The sequence below is a fragment of the Camarhynchus parvulus genome, chromosome 2 (assembly GCF_901933205.1).
Source record: "Camarhynchus parvulus chromosome 2, STF_HiC, whole genome shotgun sequence".
In the NCBI taxonomy this organism is placed as follows: Eukaryota; Metazoa; Chordata; class Aves; order Passeriformes; family Thraupidae; genus Camarhynchus; species Camarhynchus parvulus.
In genome coordinates, this window is record NC_044572.1 from 29,625,658 (window position 1) to 29,644,838 (window position 19,181).

The 19,181-nt window shown below is 39.3% G+C and overlaps 1 protein-coding gene across 1 annotated transcript in view; it reads left to right on the forward strand.

Annotated features, from left to right (window-relative positions):
• BZW2 (basic leucine zipper and W2 domains 2) overlaps positions 1-19,181 on the forward strand; it is a 56,419-nt gene that overhangs the window by 12,038 nt on the left and 25,200 nt on the right. Inside the window, exons 2-5 of the mRNA XM_030943940.1 lie at positions 8,153-8,217; positions 14,330-14,506; positions 15,599-15,702; positions 18,786-18,851. Of these exons, the coding sequence (XP_030799800.1) occupies positions 8,160-8,217; positions 14,330-14,506; positions 15,599-15,702; positions 18,786-18,851 (405 nt within the window). The 5' untranslated portion in view covers positions 8,153-8,159. The remainder of the gene's footprint in view (positions 1-8,152; positions 8,218-14,329; positions 14,507-15,598; positions 15,703-18,785; positions 18,852-19,181) is intronic.

The window sequence follows — 19,181 nt, forward strand, 5'->3', positions numbered from 1 at the left end:
AAACTAGTGTGTTCTGTCAAAATGTTCGCTTGCTCTGAGGAGGAAGAAGCAGCCTCAGGGAATATGGGACTGCTTTTGGGATGCAGAGTGACACAAGTCAGTTACAGATTCCTTTTTTTTGTCCAAGTGAATACTGCTAACAGCATAACCAGTGTTAGCTGGTATGTTTGGAATACTAGATATGGGGAAAAGTGTTGCATGTTTTCACTGCTGGCCCTTTGTGCCAGAAAGATCAGAATTCAGATACCTGGCAGCTGATTCATTTTCCCTCAGGTAAAAAAAAAAACCCATGCATTATCTTGGTGAACTCTTTGCACACGCTTTGAAGAAATAATTAGGGAGTTCTGAATTGAAACTTGCTTTATTGCTTAAAGCAGTTGCTCTGTTAAAATCAAGGCCTTCACCAATTGCAGGTGTGTAGGAGGTGCTAGCTATTAATACATCCCTCCTCCCATTACTGTATTTAGTTCATGAAATAATGAGCTGCTAGCATCTGGGGAGCATTGCTTTCTGGAGAATGCACAGATTGTATTTATTTTTATTTTTAACCGTAGCCCCTTAGTTTATCAGTTTTCAAGTGTTGCAGTGCTGTGTCCTGGAGGCAGTAGTGATGTCCAGTGCTTTTGCTGCTTCTCAGAGCTTTGAGGTAGCAAGAAGAATGGAAGAGGCACATCTTCTGATTTTATTGTTGATACTGAAATTGTGTGAGTAGGGTCAACATTATAAAAACTTCCAGTGGGCTGATACATTAAAAAAACAGAAGGAGGATGGACTTGAACAGAGGAGTGGTACTCTATATGAGAAAGCTGATCTTCCTGCCTTCATTACAGAACTGTTACTGTGTTTTCTTGTGTCTTAACAAGCTTTGTTTCTGGGAATGAAGCCTCTCTGGTACTTTTTTGAACATGTTTTCTTCCAGATACCTGTGTTTATTGGTTTATTAGAGAGCTGGTTCAAGGGAACCCTATAAAGTAACTCCATTAATGATTTCTTGCAAATGTACTGTGAACAGTGGCTACTGTAGTTCTCCCCCAAACATTAATGAAGGATTGAACTAGATTGCTGCAGTACCTTTACAGTCATGCTTTTGCAGAATTTCAGCTACACCATTTTCCTGTTACAAAATCATCTCTATGGCACTTGCTAAGACAGTTGAATTTTTCAGGATGATCAGGACATGTAATGTTTCCAAATTTGAGAGCCCTGTTTTAGCATTTACACAATCCATTGAAGTGGTGTCTTGTGTGAGGAGAAAACTTTGTTAGCTTTGGAAGAGTTCTGTCTTTTTTCCACTTGTTTTATCAGTTCACCTGACCGTGATCTCTGCCTAATGCTGTTTATCCCCTTCTTTTTCTAAGAGGTTTTCCTGTTGGCAAGGTATGCAAGCTTGGAGTTGGCATTTTACCTTCAAATGAGTGTTAATTGGATATGAATTGATTTGTAGCAATACACCATCTCCATTATCACAGCCTATTCCAGTTAAGAGTATAGCACCTAAGAGAGCTCTCAACAGTGAGAAAAGCTCCTGCTAACACCTTGTTCTTAAAGAATTACATCTAATTCCTCCTCTTTAGTTCCTGGAAGAAATCTTGTTACTGAATGACAACATTTTTTGTGTGTCACCCTGAGTGTGTGATTTGATTTTCTTAACTTGTATTTCTACCTGCCAGTTATTAGGAATTTTTAACTTTTTTTTGTTTCTTTTCTTTCACTGACTGTGCCATGACTCATGCACTTTTTATATGATTCCTGATGACACGACAGAGAAGTCCATTGTCTCAGTGCTCAGTTTACAGTTCTCTTGACACCATGAAGTGCATTTAAAAGTGCTTCAGTAGTGTTACTCATCTGAGCCACTTCTGTACAAATTTCTGGTTAGTGACCTAAGAAATACCTGCTGTCCTGAAGTAAGTGCAGTGAGGTGGCTCTCTAATGCAGTGTGTGGTTGTACATTTATTGATGGCAGTGGGAACTGGGGGTTTTTTTTGACTGTTTTTCAAGAAACATCTTCCTGTGCATCCCAGTTTAGCTGTCAGATGATGTGGTTTATGGTGCAGACTTCAGTGAGTCTATCTTCTCATTTTTTCTGGGTTTATCATGTTCTTAAGTGCCATCTGCATGTCTGCCAAGTCCATCTACACGTGTTTTAAATAATTCCAGTGACAGTGACTCTACCACTTCCCTGGGCAGCCTATTCCAGTGCTTCACAATGCTTTCAGTGAAGAAAATCTTCCTACCACCCAATTTAAACCTCTGCTGATGTAAGGTGAGGCCATTTCCTTTTGTCTTGGTGCTCCGTACTTGGAAGGGACCGGCTCCATCTGGCTCTGGCCTCCTTTCAGGTGGCTGCAAAGAGCAGTAAGGTCTTCCCTTCTCCTTCCTTCTCCAGGATAACTCTTCACAAGCTGCATGTCCACTTTGTTCCTGGAAAACCTTGCATGAGCACAGGTTTTTATTTATTATTATTTAATGTGTGGTAAGTTTCATTCTCTTCAGGTATTCATTTTGCTGCAGAATTAAATCAATTCCTTCTGTTTCATCTCCTTGTTTTCTCTCTCCCACTAAGCATGCTAATAAGGGACAAATATTTTTATTGAAGCAGATACACTTTTTACTGTGGACCAATACTGTTCTGTGATTAAAAAATAAACATTTTTTAAATATTTAAGTGCCTTGAGAGCTTCTGGGAGGCTCTTTAGGGAAAGACAGGGCATGTGGTTCAGCAATATTCGTATTTCATGTAAACATTAAACCCCCATGTTGATTGTATTTACCCTGCTGATTCTTATGTTACTGTTTTGTCCCTGCATGTGTCTGCTGAGGCTATAAAACCAGGGAAGGGATTTTAATGTGGCAAGAGCCTGGCTCTGGCCTTATTGTTCCTAATGAACAGCACCTTTGGGTTAAAGGTTTCATAAACATGGCCGCTGTGCTGGTGCCTCTGTGGCAAGCCTGCAAGATAAACCTGGTTGCTGGTGCTGCACTTCCTGGTGATTTGTGCCATGGTTGAATTTATGGACCTCCAGCTTATTAGTCACTTCTTAAAAAAATCCCAGTGTTTTAGGAACAAAAGGCACAGTGTCCCGGTGGAAGGCAGGAAGCCTGATGAGGATTTGTTGAGAACCTGTGTCTGGCTTGCATCTGCTCTGTCTTCTTGTCCCCTTACATTGCTCTGTTCTCTCTACTGGTAATGATTTATAAGTTTTCCACCTACAGATTTTGTTAGCTTATGATCTAGCTGTCTGCTGCTTTTTAGAGAGCAGAGACAGCTGCTGGCTGCACGCTGACATGTTTCCTCTCTGGCAAAAGTGCAAGGGCAGCTTTTCCTCTATGCTGCTCAAGTTCAGTAATTTGCATTTAATGTAACTTCTTGGCTTGCTGCTGAAAGGGGTGGAAAACTCTCTTTACCCCAAGCCTGGAACTGTAACTGAGAGAATGAAAACACCCAATAACATTGCTGGATAAAAAAGACCCTTTTTAAAGCTTTTTAATGTCCTGGATATTCTTTGGTGGGAAAGAAAAGATTGCCTTTGAAATGTGGGTTGGGATGTTTCCTTCATAGCAACTCTACCCATCTATGCTTCTATTTTATTTGCCTTTGTGATGAGTGCCCCTGTCTTACATCATATCTGAGCAAGGGAAGGAGATGGAAATAGCTCCTGCCAAGCATCTGTTCCTGTGCAGGCTGGTGGTGCTGTGTTGGTGGTGTTCTGGCAGCTCTCTCCATCGCCCTGTCAGTCAAATGCCATCGGCGCCAGTCCCCACAGCAGCAGCATCCTGTGGAGCTGGGCTGCTTGCCCCCCTTGCCTCCCCAGTCCAGTGGGTCGCTGCCTGCCCTGGGGGCTGTATTTTGTGCCCTGCACACAAAGAGCCATTAAATCCTGGTAGTTTCTATTAAAATGTTGTTCTTTTTCTTGTGCTGTCTGGCATTGATTCCCTTCTCTCTGTAACTAGGGCAGTGAAGTTTCGCTGCTGTGAAGCAACTGTTCCCAGATTCATCCAAGTATGTTAATGTTTGAAGAATCTCAGATGATTCTGATATTTTGGTCAAAGAAAGTGCAAAATTATGCTTAGAAAAATAGTGTTGCTTTGAATAAAGGTTTTCAGTATTTTTATTTTTCAATTTGAGTAAAATGTTTCCAAGAACAAATGGTAGAAACTTCAGCCTTACCAAGGCTTTAAATAATTCAGGAGTTAATCATCATAAGAATTTCCCTGTGGTGTGGATAAAAGACTACGTTTTTCTAACTTATTAAGTAGTTCATATGTGCTGAAGTGGTGAAAAAACTTTTACTTTGTCTGTTGCAAGTTTTATAAATTAATTTTATTAATTAATGCTGGATTTATTAATTTAAGCTGTTACAATTTTTATTAGTTGTGTGAGAAGGATTTCTTGATTAGAGTAACTGCTATATAGTATGTGTCTGCATATCTATAGCTGTAAATGTCCCTCAGTTTTATTTTAACTGTTTAGGGTCTTTAGCATGAAAATGAGGAACAACTCTAGAGAAAGCTTAGCTCCTGGATTTCAAGCAGTCTCAGGAGAATGTGCCCACTCACTAATTTATGAATTTTTAAAGTATAAATCTATTTTATACAAACCTCTTAACAAGAGTGGGAGTGGAATTTGGTAAACTTTAAAGTCATGCATTTTTATTTTTTTTCCGATGAATTTTGTAGCTGCAAGTTAGTAATTAGCAGGCTTGGATATTTTGTTGTTTGTATGGAAAATGAACCCATTGTGGAGCATAGTGCCAGGTTCTGTACTGCTCTGACATCTGCTTGAGTACTGAGCAGTAAATTGAGAGTAAAGCTTCTATTGCTGAGCCTCTCCCATCTTCTGCTGAAGAGTAGAGTCTGTGAAAGGAGTGAGCTGTCATTTCCATATCTCTTGCTTGCTTTCCTGCTGACAATTCATGTAAATCCTGGAGGATGTTGGGCTGCAAGATACAAGTTTGCCTAGTGATTTGAGTTTTCTTTTGGAGGCAATTCCCTTCCTACCCACATCTATCCTTAAGATCCTTGCTCCACTGAAACCACTATGACTGCTTTAGCTGCCATTTCAAAACTGGCTATTGGCTTTAAGCCCAGATGCTGTACCTTTTGAAATGGAGAATATATGTAATAGTTCAAGGTCTTAAGTGATTTCAAGGTTTTACAGCTATCTGACACCTGGGAGTCAGGCTGCACTCTCTGGTGCAATCAAATGTACTGTGCAAGTTTATATGCTTCCACCCTGAATTTACAACCTTCAGCCACCACTTTTGTACTGTTGTTGGTTTCTTATTGATTAAAAAAAAAGTTTTTGCGTTGCATTCACTTTTGTAAATTTTAAGCTATTATCCAGGCATCTGTTGTGGTAGCAACAGCACTTTAAAATCTCATTTTCAGGGGTTGATGCCATTCTTGATTGTTGTATTGATTACTGGGTAGGTTTTGCTCAGTCTCAAGATGCTGTTTCTTAATGAAGGATCCTGGGCCATTGCTTGAGGCAGTGCCTTATAAAGCCAGACCCTCATTCGAGCAGATTAAGGCACAGTACATTTAAAGCTAAATATAGAAGAAGGCATATCCTGTGTTCCTAGTAATTAACTATTCAAGAGTCTCTTCTGTTGCACTGAACCTTTAGTCATTAAATCTTCCACAAGTTGGGAGTCCTGCTTTAACTGTTTTTTTTTTTAATCTTTTTCCCAGCTGTCTTAAAGGACATCTATTTTGTTCACAGGCAACAGTTAAAATCCATAGTCAAGCTTCAGGCGCGTGCAGGTTTTTTTGCAGTTTAAAAATACACTACATCCAAGGAAAAAAGTCTGGTGTTAGAAATTCAGTGTATGCATTTCTGTCTTTTATAGAAACTATGAAACTGTACTAGTATGCTGGGTTGAAGGCTTTTGGGTGTTGCTTAAGGAAGTGGGCACTGTGACCCCAGCCTGACAGCGTGTTTGTGCTCTGGAACAGCTGTGAAAAGTGGAGTTCTTACCTGCTGTGTGGCTTGCTTGACATTTTCTTTGCAAACCTCTTGGGGTCCTCTTGCCACCTCTTGAAATGAATGTTTTTAGAATAAGATGAAAGTCCAGGCAAAACATACAAACAAGTCAAAAATACCTAGGTGAATGTTATGGATCATTCTCTTTAGAAATAACCGAAGGAGAGAAAGACAGATAAGTATGTCAAATCTAGGCAGTCACTGGCTAGAGGCTGGGCTGTTCCTCATCCCTGTAGATTGCTAGATTATCTGCCTAATTAACTTATAGAGCACCTCCTGTTCCTCTAACACTGAGCTGTCTCATCAGGGGAAAGAGCCTTTTGAGCTCTGCTCTGAAGGCACTCCTGGATCCTACAGCACTTTGAAAGATCCAATGATATCCTGGTTGGCCATGTTTAACTCTTTGCAGATGAGCAGAACGTTTTTCCAGAGGGCTGTTAAGTGTTGCAGTTGTTTTGAAATGCTCCTTGGTCTGTTACAACTGCAGCTTTAAATCTCAGTGATGAGTGTGAATCTCAGTTGAACTGCTTGTTGTGTGTTTGTGGTTTTGTGACTTACAGTTAGCAAACCTTGACTCTAAACTGTATTGGCTATTTCTAGTTCATGTGCCTGCATGCAGAGCTTTTGACTGTGGATAAATGGTAAATCTAGACTAGAAGGAAGTGATTTGCCAAGTAAAACATTTGAAATGATGCAGAGGTGACCAGCTAGGGATGCTGCCACTAGAAGTCTGGTGAATGGGAATACATTGTATAGCTGTTAATAGCTATTATATATAACAATGCTATAGCTGGAGCATTGTTAAGAGAGTTAAATGAACTTTCAGGGGTAGAGAAAACACTGCTTGGATAGTAACATGTGACTGATGGCTTCTTTCTCAGCCATGGAGCTTGAGTTTCTTTTCATTTGTGGTAGGAAGAATGTTGGCAATTGTGTGTACTTCTAAAAAAGGCCTGCAGAGTCCACAATGAAGAAATACAAATAATACAGATTTCTGTAAAACTATAGTTATTAGAAGAACATGCTCAAAGTCTTGCATGAGAAGGCTTAATTCTGGACAAGCAACTCATATGTAACAGTGACCTAATGGCCTGCAGGGTGTGAAGTGGCCTCTATGTCTCAGGGCTGGCAGGTGCTGTGGGCAGGACAGGGTGATGACCTGTGGTGATTCCTAGTTCTGCAAAGCTTCCTTTTAATTGCTGCTGTTTGCATTCAGCTCTTGGTTTAGCTGCTCTTTGCATAAGCTGAGTTTTGTGCGATGAAACTGATTGTATGCAAAACTTAAAAATAGTTTTGTTTTCTTTAGATAAAATGACATTAATATATTATCACTTCCCGATTATTTTGACATTGTATGTTGAGATTTGTTGTAAAGGTCTGAAGTAATACATTAATATATTATCACTTCCCAATTTTTTTGACATTGTGTGTTAAGATTTGCTGTAAAAGTCTGAAGTAATACACACTGAGTATTTTTCCTGTTGTATGATGTAGGCCCTTAACTCTGTATTTATACTCAAAGTTGATGGGGTGAGGGATTTGTTTATCTTCTATTATTTTTACAACACCCACATGCTTTTCAGAACTGAAAGTTGCTAAGATACAGTGATGCTTGTAAGAAATGTTTGATTAGAATTTGATGGTTAAAGCACTGTCTTTATGGTTAGACCACAAAATCTTGTCTTGAGCTGGACAGTGCATAAGCCTGGGCATGCACTGCCTGGTGACCGTGCCAGAGGGTGGGACCTGTGCCATCCTGAGCCTCACCAGGATGGTTCCCAGTCCTCTGCCTTAGTGGCTTCTGTGCCCCCAGCATCTCCATGAGCTGCATGTGGGCAGTGGTTTGTACCCCTACCCCAGGAGTAAGGGCAGTGACTCCATCACCTTCCTGGTCAGTTTTGAATCCTCACAGTTTTTTACAGAGATACCAACAGCCAGGTTTTAAGAAAAACACATCTCATTGAAGTTATCCTTGGATTGTAGTGCTCTTCATCTTAAAGATAATGTGAATTACTCTTGGAAAACGTGTTAAATATTTTCTTTACCTGTCATATGTTGGGATTTTGCTACACTGAGTCTTTATTTTGCCTTTAGATTAAATTGTTGCTGTAAATGATAGAGTATAAATATTTTTTCCTTTCTTTCTTTCTTTCTTTCTTTCTCCAGAAATTTTATGAATAAGAATCAGAAGCCGGTGCTAACAGGCCAGCGGTTCAAAACTAGGAAGAGGGGTAGGTTGCATTACGTTTTTTGCTTTATTTTCTTTGTTAAAATGACTAAAAACAGAGCAGGTGGAATGGTTGAAAGTTCAGCTAAAGGATTTTTCTCCCCTTGTTTTCAGCCATGTTAAGATTGAAGATGTTACTTTTAACTAAGCTCTATGAATTATATTATTTTCACTATATACTCTAGGACTTGATATAAATTTGAGTTTATGAGCTATGAAGTATTGTAGAGGCTTCAGTTAAAGATTAGATACTAAATGAATTTATAATATATTTGCATATGATAAAGAAAACTTGTTACATGTTTGGTTTGGGTGTTTCTTAAAATGTCCTTTTCAACTAAGAAGGCAAAGTATGAGCTTTTATTTAAAGGTTGTGTAAAGAAAACTACCTGGGCTTTTTTGGTTTGATTTTCGTTTTTACTTCATTGACTCATATTAATGCCATGTCTGTAAGTGAACCTTTCTTATCTAAAAAGGAATTTTCTCACCTTCCTTCTCCCTGAGCTGTTCAGATCATCTCATTGGCCCTGCTTTCAGGTCAGAAGGAGGTCAGGAACTTCCTCTTTCACAAATATTTATTCCTCCTGTGTTAGTGTAGTCTTTTTTTTTTTATTGTTTAAATAAAACAATTGTGTGAGTCCCAATTTACTCATTGTGATACTGATTTTCTGTAAACATGACCAACACTTTGTTAAGTACAGTAGAGCATCCATTTTTAAAGAAAGCTGAGTGGTGCTGATTGTACCATCCAGGTATCTGGCACAGCAGGTGTCATCCTAACATGCTCACTTAGACCATACTCAGAATTCATTTGTTGCAGTTTAGGTGGCTGGGATGAATGCCCAAAAGTCTGAGGCAGAGTGACAAAATACATGTAGTTGATTATTTTATTCCCTTCCTGCTCCCCCACCAAAAAAACAAGTCTGGTTTGTGAAAAGAAGGATTAGATTTTTTGGTGTGTAATAGTAGATTATTACAGCAGACAGGTGGGATTCCTGTCTGTCATGAAACAGTCTTTTTCCATCTTGACTTTCCTGTTTCTGATCAAAAGCTAACATGTCTTAAAAGCTTATCTAAATGTCTTGTGACAGAAAATGTAAATATGAGCATTTTCTTAGTGTCGATGAGAGAAACAAGTAGAGTTGGTAACCTTTCTCAGAAAATTTCAAATTCTGTCACAACTCTGAAGAGCTGAATGATGAGTGTCTAGAGATCTAGGATGATCATGAAGCTTAGGTAGGAATTGCAAAATAGTTTAGTCATGTTAAAAAGCAGTGCCAGCTTTCTCTCGTCTTTCCTGCCTTGCGCCCAGCACTTCTTCAATTTGTTTCGCTAGCGCAGTCTCTTAAGTGCAAAATGTCTTCCCTATAGTGCATATGCAACACTTGTAAGGATAATTAATTAAAAAAGAAACTGGTATTGTTTGTAATTAAATATCATGGTGCTCCAGTAATTAGTGGGATTAACTTTCTATCAGTGTGGTTGAGAGCATTATGCAGTGGGAGCTATACACTGCAGTAACTCACAACCATATAGATGTAGCCAGAGGAGTGGAATTAGCAATCCCTAAAGAAATCTGTCTGTCAGATCAGCCAGTAGAAGCACTCAGACACACACACCGCTGGATTGATCCCATGTATTTTTCAGTCTAGGTCAGTCAGTTGTGGTAAATATGTTTTTTGATAAACTTGTCTTAGAAAATAATCTCTCTCTCATAGAGACTTTCACCTTATGTTTTCCACTGAATTTGGCATAATCTGTCATAGTACAGATTTGGTCTTTGACTCCTATTTAATGCCAGCAATAATTAGAATAAATAAAGATTCTTTTTTGCAATTCTGTGCCTATCCCTTGGATTTCTCTTTACAGTGATTGGAAGTAGCCCTAGATAACTCACTGATTACGTGGAAGAAAGAAATGACATGGGTGGTCTGAAAGATTGGTTGTGGTTTTTCTTTTGAGAGAGGTTACTTAAATGCGATTGTGGATATTAAGTGGCTTTAATATAGAAATTTTAACATGCAAACACTTTTTGTACTCAAAGCGTAAAATCTCTTAAAAAGTGATATCATCCTGGTTGCCTTAATATTTTAATAGCCTGCTTAGAAATGTGTAGATACTTGATTCTTTCTAGAGGCAGAGTGTTTGAGGAAAAGAAATGGCTTCCAAGTATGTTTATTCCCTTAGGTTTCCAAAGACTTTTGTATCACAGCAGTGCCACAGGTTGTTAGGTCTTTGGCTTAAGAGTAGACGATACTATTAGGCTTTCTTTGTGCTGAGTTTCAGTGTATCAGGGAGTCCCAAAATGTCACCCAGGTAGGACAGAGTGCAGTCGCTGTGGTTTGACCATGAGATTTTGGTTTTTGGAGACTGTACTGTGGTGTGTAACAGGTAGGCAGGTAGGGGGTATGAAACATGCACATGCTGGGGACAGTGAGCTGCTTGTTTTTACCCATTTGTGTCCCATGGTATTCCTTTTTCCCTTCTGCAGATCCCTGGGGCACTCCCATCTCAGCAAGGTGTGACACTGCAGTCAGGCATCTAATAAAACTTACTGCATAGTGAACTCTTACCACTGGTCAGCTAGCTGCAACTAATCTCAGGTTGTAAACAACTTCTGAGATTTCAGAGAGCAAAAAAGAATAATACAATGTTTTTCAATTGGAAGTTTGAAAGTATGCTTAGTTTGTAAAATATCTTTGACAGAGAACCACGGAGGAGGAGCTTGTAAATCTCTTTCTAGTTATATTGATTAACCAAATGAAAGAAGTAAGCCTTGCATGCAGCATTATATACTGGCAGACATTCAAATCACTTTAAAAAGATTTGAAGGAAGAAAAATTATGCTGTTAAGGGAAGAACCTTCCAAGGGAAGGAGGCATCTTACAGTTCCTATCAATCTAGGCAAATAAAATAGTTTGGTAAGTTCTTGGTGTAATCTCTGTACCTGTTGAATATTCCTTTTTCAGTGAGGGTCAGCAGTAGTTGGTGTCTGGCCAGTGTGTTTATGGAGCTATATTTATGGAGATAAGAAAATCATCAAATAGAAAGTCAATATTAGACCTTTATGTTACCTTGTTTGGCCCCTCTTCTTACTTCATGTTATCTTTTTTCTTCCACAGAGTTACAGTTGTGGGCCTTCTGTTGAAGTGATAAAATTAGTTAAGGACAGAGCTATGAATGTACTTCGTGATTTTTTTAGAAGCAAAAGATAGGAAATAAGGATCTAGGAACATGCTGAAAATGATGAGCTGTGTATAGCACTGCTGCAGTGGATATTGTGTGCATCACATCTGCAAGCTACACCTGCCTCTGCTAGCCCATGATTGGATCAGTGCTTGTTTAGTAATTGTGCAGTTGACAGCTCAACAGACTGTCACCACTTGTTGGTGATGGCTTCTTACTCACCCTCTTGTAATACATCAGCATATTCCTCTTCAGTACATTAGCTTGGTAGGAAAATGTTTCAATAAAATTATAAATAATTTTTCATGCAATGAATTCACCTCCTGTTCCTGTGTAAATTTTTAGATTGTGATAGACAAGAAAATAATAGGGTACTGCAGGTGAGAGGAAGACTTCTGGGGCAGGGGGAGAATCTATTTAAAATAGCTAAGAAATATTAATCACGGTATTTGTGTTTGTACTGAGCACTGTGTAGCCATGATACCAAACATATAATACCTTCTAGTTTAGATGAGATCTTGAATTTTTAGGTGAAATACATTTGAAAAAGTGAAACAGGATTTTTTTTTTCAGGTCTTGAAACAAAGGTCTGTCTTCTTGCTGGTTGATGTGTCATCAAGCATTTTAAAAATTTTTTTTACTCTTCAAATAATACATACTTATTTGGCAATCCAAAAGAGAATAATTGCACTCAGATGCTTGTTTATGGGTGGAACTGTGTTTCTTGTGCACAAGTAAAACTGCCTGAAGTACACATACTGAAGTACTTATTTCAGTAAAAAACTGGTTCGTTTCTTGGTTGGTTGGCTGCTTTGTTCTTTGGTTTGGGTTGGGTTTTGTACTTCAAGTTGGAGGAGAGCTGCCGCTGAGTGTTTGGTAACAGGTCTGGTGGCTTGGAAGGGGTTCCAGTAGCATGCTTCTCTGTGGGCAGTTTTTCCTTGGAGCAAAGGCACATACTTCAATTCTCCTCTCACCCTCCTGGTTTGTCCCTGATGGCTGTGCCCTGCAGATAGGAGAGGGGGTTCCTCAAAACACAGACTCCAGGGTTTCATCACAGCCAAAGTCAAGATAACATGGGTGAGGGCCTGAACATCTCCAAAGTCTGGTGTGAAGTAAAAGCCTGGGAAGAAGTCATTTGCAGTCCAGAGAAGGGGCATTATTGAGTAGTGAGTGTATTGGGTGCTGAGAGCGTGGTGGTGGCGAATCTAGGTTGGGCCTATGTTTGTGTGCATTGCTTCAGGGGGAGCCAGAGTTGGGAGCAGATGGTTGCTTGAGCATATGTATGGGTGTCCATGGAGTTGTCTCAGTTTTGGTCTGAGGAGGTCAGATTTGGGGGATGGAGAAGCAATCCATGCAGAGATGGTTAGTAGGCTCAGTCATGAAAAGCTCAGCATATCCGGGGATTTCTGGAAAAAGGGATTCTACTCCAGTGCTTAGTGCTTGAGAGATAGCCCTTGAACTGCAGCTGGCCCCTTGAAAGGACAAGTGGACTAATCCCCTGAGCTTCCCAGTGGCCTGGGACACTGCGTGGAAATGGACTGCTTTCTCCCTTCCAGGTACAATTGCTGTGGAAGAAGGGGATGCTTTGAAAGTGGAAGAGAATGTGCAAGTGAGGTACTGAAGGTGCTAGAATGAGTGCTCCCCAGGTACATGCAGCAGAGGAGAGAGAACTTTCCTGTATGAGAAATAGAAAAGCTATCAAAAGCAGGAATTGTCTCTGAAATAGTTATTCAATTGCCATGAAAGTACCGTGGCAGGAAGGAAGAGATTAGGGAAGAGAGGCTGTTAAAAAGCAAGGTCTCTTGTTCAAGGCCTGGGATGAAAAGCTGCACTATGAGTAGCAGGAAACAGAAGCTTGCAGCCAGAGGATACATAAAGGCCAGAACCTCTCACAAAAAGTCTGCAAGAGTTGCAGCTGGCATATTTCAGACTGCATTAGCATATGTTTAGACAGAAGTTTAACCAATCCTCAGTCATTTTAGTAAGTAAAAATCTGTGGATTGATCCTCTGGATATTTTCCAGTTTTTCAAGAACTTGTATCCGTGTTTGTGTCAGCAGGTGATAACAACCCTGGGTATGAGTGCTCAGAACAGCTTGCAATTTTGTTTCTGAAGTTCAAGTTATTTTAACAGTAACAGGCATTTCATTTGTGCCCTTTTATAAAGGCAGGGCAGGTTTTCTTAGGAAGCTTCAAGCGGCCGCAGTGAGCTGTTAACTGCGTGGGCAAAAAGGCAGCAGGAGGTATGGGTAAATCTACATAAGGGTTATCTGGAGGTTGCAGTTGTTTCTGTTGTGACTAATGACCTTGACACAGGGACTTTGGGGGTCAGGCTGTGCCTTAATGGCATTCAACAAGGGACAGCTGTGGAAAAAGCAATGTGAGTGCTGTGTTCATAGTGCTACTTAGGTCTATGAATATAAAAGATAAATTCTTGGTTGCATTGTGTTGCCTTAAATGTTTATTCAAAAACTAGTTTTATTAATAACTCAGTCTCCTGTTTTTCCTAAAGACTCTTTTTGAAAACATTTTAGTTATGTGACCATAGTTATTAGAAGAAAAATAGCAAGAGATGAAAAGTGAAGTGTGCATACACTGAGATTATGTACTCATACCTTGGCATTCCCATTATTCTGCTCTCAGAACAAGAGAAGAGTGTGAAGTTTGAAAACAATAGTTGCTTTTCCTTTATTTATGTTCTTATATGTTTGTGTCCGTTTTGGTGTTGGGAGATGATGAGGAGAGGGGAAGCAAGGGTAGACATTGCAGAATTTCCAGAAATTATACAAGCCAAAGAAACTTCTGGTGTGTTGACCAGAATGAGAAGAGTATTTTAGGTGCCATGGTCCTTTCAGTTGCTGACTGATACAGGTTTTTAACAAGTTTTAAAACTGACACTCTATCTCTTCTCCTTCTTTCTTTCTGTTTCAGATGAAAAGGAGAAATTTGAACCCACAGTCTTCAGGGATACAATTGTCCAAGGCCTCAATGAAGCTGGGAATGACCTGGAGGCTATAGCCAAGTTTCTGGATGCAGCAGGCTCCCGACTTGATTATCGCCGCTATGCTGACACACTCTTCGATATTTTGGTTGCTGGCAGCATGTTAGGTAACCTGCAGAATATCTGACAGAGGATTTTGAGGATGAGCCTTGCTTGCTTCTTTTGAGATGCTGTCTTCCTCTACAGTGGAAATTATAGCCTCTATTACAATTTCGCTGCTTGCATCTCATATCACAGCACTGTTTGTTGTTTGTTGTGCAGTAATACCTCGGCACTTTCTGGATACTGCTCTGAAAAGCCTTCAGTCTGAGCTAAACCAGCTTATAATTGCAACAGCAAAGAGAAGAGAGATGCTAACTAGGGGAAACAGAAGGATTTATTAGCATAAAAAGGTGCACTCCAGGTTAGGAGCTGCTGCAAATCTTGCTTTGTAGATGGTGCAACAAAAGGTAGCTCAGAGAAGTGAAGGATAATGAGGTGTGCTTTGTGGATGTTCATGGGACTTTTCTACTAGGTATCAGTGGCAGCTTCTGGCAAAAACATACTTTTCACTTTCCTCTTTATTTTGAGTAAGTTATCTCCTTTTACTGGTCACATTGCTTTGAGTCCTGCTTCCTGCTCTTTGGTATGTAAGAAGAAAAGATGTTTTTGTAAGATTTGCCGTAATGCAGGAAATAGCAGCTATATACCTAGGAAATACCTAGGAAAAACTCTTGACAAAATAAGCCAGTGTTTTGAATGTTTACATGAGCTTGGTAAGCATTAGAGGGACTTAGCAGGATATTCCAAGTACTCAGATTGCTAACACAGTGCTAATACTTTTCTCTTTGGGAAGGATTTACATTATTGTGGTGTTTAAAGAATTAAATTAATGTGTAAGGGTTGTGCTCCAACCATAGTTTTTTGATCACTCTGTGTTCTCAAGACCAGCTGAGATTGCTTAGGGTGAGCTGAATCTCTCAGTCCTGTGAGGACTGTGTGATCTACAGTGCAGCATATCAGCCAGGTGTTCCTTCTGTCAGGTGCCACCATATCTCAGCAAAGTTTGGTCTGTCTCTGTTTCTCCCTCTCCCCTGCTAACTTTTACTGTGGTCTTTTGCCTCTGTGATATTAACATAAGACTTACCAGACTTATTAAATCTTACATTCTTTAAAGTAAGAAATAATTCCTGGCCTTTTTTTTTTCTCCTTTCTCACAGCTCCTGGAGGAACACGCATAGACGACAATGACAAGACCAAGATGACCAACCACTGTGTATTTTTTGCAGATGAAGATCATGATGCCATCCGAAATTATGCTCAGGTCAGTAAAGGCAGAGCTGATTACTGTTTTCCATTTATGTGTCAAAAGGGATTAGAGTGGAACATCTGCAGACTGTCTCGGCTGCACTAGGCTAGCTACAGACCAATTGAAAATCCTGTTAATCATTAATCTGCCCTAACATAGACATTTTAGGTAAGAAAATAGGATGTTTGAGATAAGCTGATCGCAGTTGGCAATGCTTTCTTTACAAAAAGCAGTCTTGCTTATCACAGTCTACCATTGGTTGAGTCTATTTCTAGATACCACCCTTGCTAATTTTGTTGAACTTTTCTGTGTGCAGACTGAAATGTTTATATGACCATATTTAAAGAAACACACGCACTGTATCAGAAATTCAGCTTTTATAAGCAATGATGTGGCCAGCAGGATCAGGGCAGTGTACATCTCCCTGTACTCAGCACTGGTGAGGCTACGCCTCAAATCCTGTGTTTGGTTTTGGGGCCCTCACTACAAGAAAGACATTGAGATGCTGGAGTGTGTCCAGAGAAGGGCAGTGGAGCTGGAGAAGGTCTGGACCACAAGCCCTATGAAGAGCAGCTGAGGGAGCTGGGGGTGTTTAGCCTGGAGGAAAGGAGGCTCAGGGGAAACCTTATCACTCTCTACAATTCTCTCAAAGGAGGCTGTGACCAGGTGGGGATCGGTCTCTTCTCCCACGTAACAAGTGACAGGATGAGGGGAAAGGGCCTCAAGTTATGCCAGGTGAGGTTTAGATGGATATTAGGAAAAATTTATTCACTGAAAGAGTTGTCAAACATTGTATTAGACTGCCTAGGGAAATGAAGTCACCAGTTTCAGAGATATTTAAGGGGTCTGTAGACATGGTAGCCTAGGGCCATGGTTTAGTGGCACTTGGCACTGCTGGGATAACAGTTGGACTCTGTGGCCTTAAAGGTTTTTTCCAACCTAAACAATTCTATGAAGTGCATGAATGACAAAAAATATAAAGCTCACGCCTCCAACCTTTAGTCTCATAACTTGTTAGAAGTTGGGTATATATTCCAAGAGCTTTCATTTCTCCTGCATATGTGATGTATGATTTCTTCCTGCAGGAATAAGGCTTGCATAAATAGGCCTATGTGAAATTAATGCAAAAAGCCAGTGAACCCTAAAAGATTCTTGAATAGAAACTAACTTTGCATAACTCCTTAATGGAAGGTAGTAGTTATATGAGAAATTACAGTAAGAATTTTATGGAAAGTTCAAAGCCACCATGCAATTCTGGATTCCAGTAGGATTGCATAAAAATGCAATACCCTTGCAACTCCCCTATGTCAAAACTCTTACTGTTAATTAAGTATGTGTTTATCTTTTTAAATCACTGGGTATTATTGGAATGCTGGAGACAGTGATTAAAAGAATAAAAGCTGATGTCCCTGCTAAGGTGAAAGGTGCATAGTTGATTTAAAGAGTGCTGGGATCAAAATCTGCATTGGTAAAAAATGTTTGCTTAATAGCAGAAATCTCCTTTAAAAAACATCTTTAATAATCTAAATTAGTGAAATATACTTATTTTTGGAAAGGGTGTCAGTATTTCTTACGTGTCAGCTTTATCATCTCTTGAAAAAAGGGTGTTCTGCTTCAGGAAAATCTCTGTTATCAGTAAATCCATTGGTTCTGTCTTCTTAAATTTTAAGATTTTAACGATCTTTTGAACAAAATTGGCAGTGCCAGTCCTCCAAGGAGAATTTCAAAGTGAAAGATTGCATATTGAAAAATGGAAAAGAAGGATTCACCTCAGGATTTGAAGAAGTGGAATCTTCAATGGATTCTCTGCAATTCAAACCAAAAGCCACCAAAATAAATCAACATTTTGTAATTAATGCCTGAAGAGTTGTGTCCTTTTATTGACCTTGCCATTTTTTCGTGCATAATGAAAAATAGAGCTCTTACTGTATTATGGAAATGTGGAATTAGTCTAAAATAGTATTTAGATTTTTTTTTAATCTAGAAGATACCTAGAAGGTAATTTCTTACTCTGTCTCCCAAATAATATGGCTGTTTTTTTATGGATTTAGTAATGGAAATAATTAAAAGTGAAAAGTCTACAACTCAACAGACTGAAGTTGGTATTGATATTTTAGCTGATTATTTGCATATGAAGTCATGCTTCTGTCATTTACAGAGACTTAAAAAAACATGCAGAATTTTGTTTGGAAATACTAACAAGAATCTTACTTTTTCATCTTTATCTTATTTTATTAGGATTCTGTGTGTGTCTACTTCTCAGCATGGCCACACTTGATTTTCCGCTTTTTCTGAGCCAAAATACTACCAGTTAGGATGTTTGGATGTATTTTATATTATGAAAAGTGAATTGAAGCCTTCTAAACCTAATTTTCCTTCCTCCCCATCCAGTGTGGCAATAATGTCATTTGTTCCCCACATAAACCTTTTTACCTGTGACAATGAGTCATATGCTTTGTGCCTTCGTGCAGCAGCGGAAGTGATTATTTGTTTATTTAATTTCTTGTCTCTTCCTTCTTCACCTTGAATGAGCTCTGCACCTGTACTGCTTCTGGTTTCATAATCTGCGGTCGCATGATGGGAAACAAATGGTCAAAACTGGAGAACAAGTGGTTCCAATAACATAATTGTTGTAGAAGCTTTGGCAAATGTTCTTCCTCTTTCTCTGACAGTAGTGTGTTTTGTTGTAAACATTTCTGTTAGTTGATTTGTCAAGATATTGCATCATTTGAAGATGCCCAGCACCCTTACTCCATCAGCTGAGTGCTTCCCCAGGGCTGCATTATTGGAGGAAGGGTGCAGTTACCCTCCTCCTCCTCCTCCCCCTTGCTTTTATCTATGGATAGGGTGAAAAGCAGAGAAGGGAAAAAAATTTTGAAAAATATGAAAAGATTCAAACTGCAATAAATTCTCCCATTCAAACATTGCTCTATGAAGCAAGAATCACAGAATTGAGAGAAGGATGTTTCATGCTCTCCATGTGGCAGACAACACTAGAGAAATCATTCTGCAAGCTGCTTATTTCCCTTCACTTTTTTTTGTAAAGAAAGATGGCTGTAATTTTTACACTTTTTAAGTTAATCTGTGTTTATCTCTAGGTCTTCAATAAACTTATCAGGAGATACAAATATCTGGAGAAAGCATTTGAAGATGAAATCAAAAAGGTAATGTTGATTGCAGTCTTTACTGTAATGATAATATTTTTAATATATTTCTAATGTAATTGTATATGTACAAATGTGATGCTGCTAGGTGTTTTATTTAGCTGTACTGGAAAAGAGGTTGGAATCTACAGGAGGCAGCTTTGCTCTGCAAATTCCGCTCTGTGGGAATACTGCAGGAAGCACTTGATGTAGCATATTTCTGAATTAATGAGTCCTTTGGTTGCTGTGACCAAACTCACTTTCTTATTCCAGACTTTTTTGTGCAAAAGTTTGATACACTTTGGGGATATACCTCTTAATGAGAAGTGGTATTATGAACATGTGAAGTGG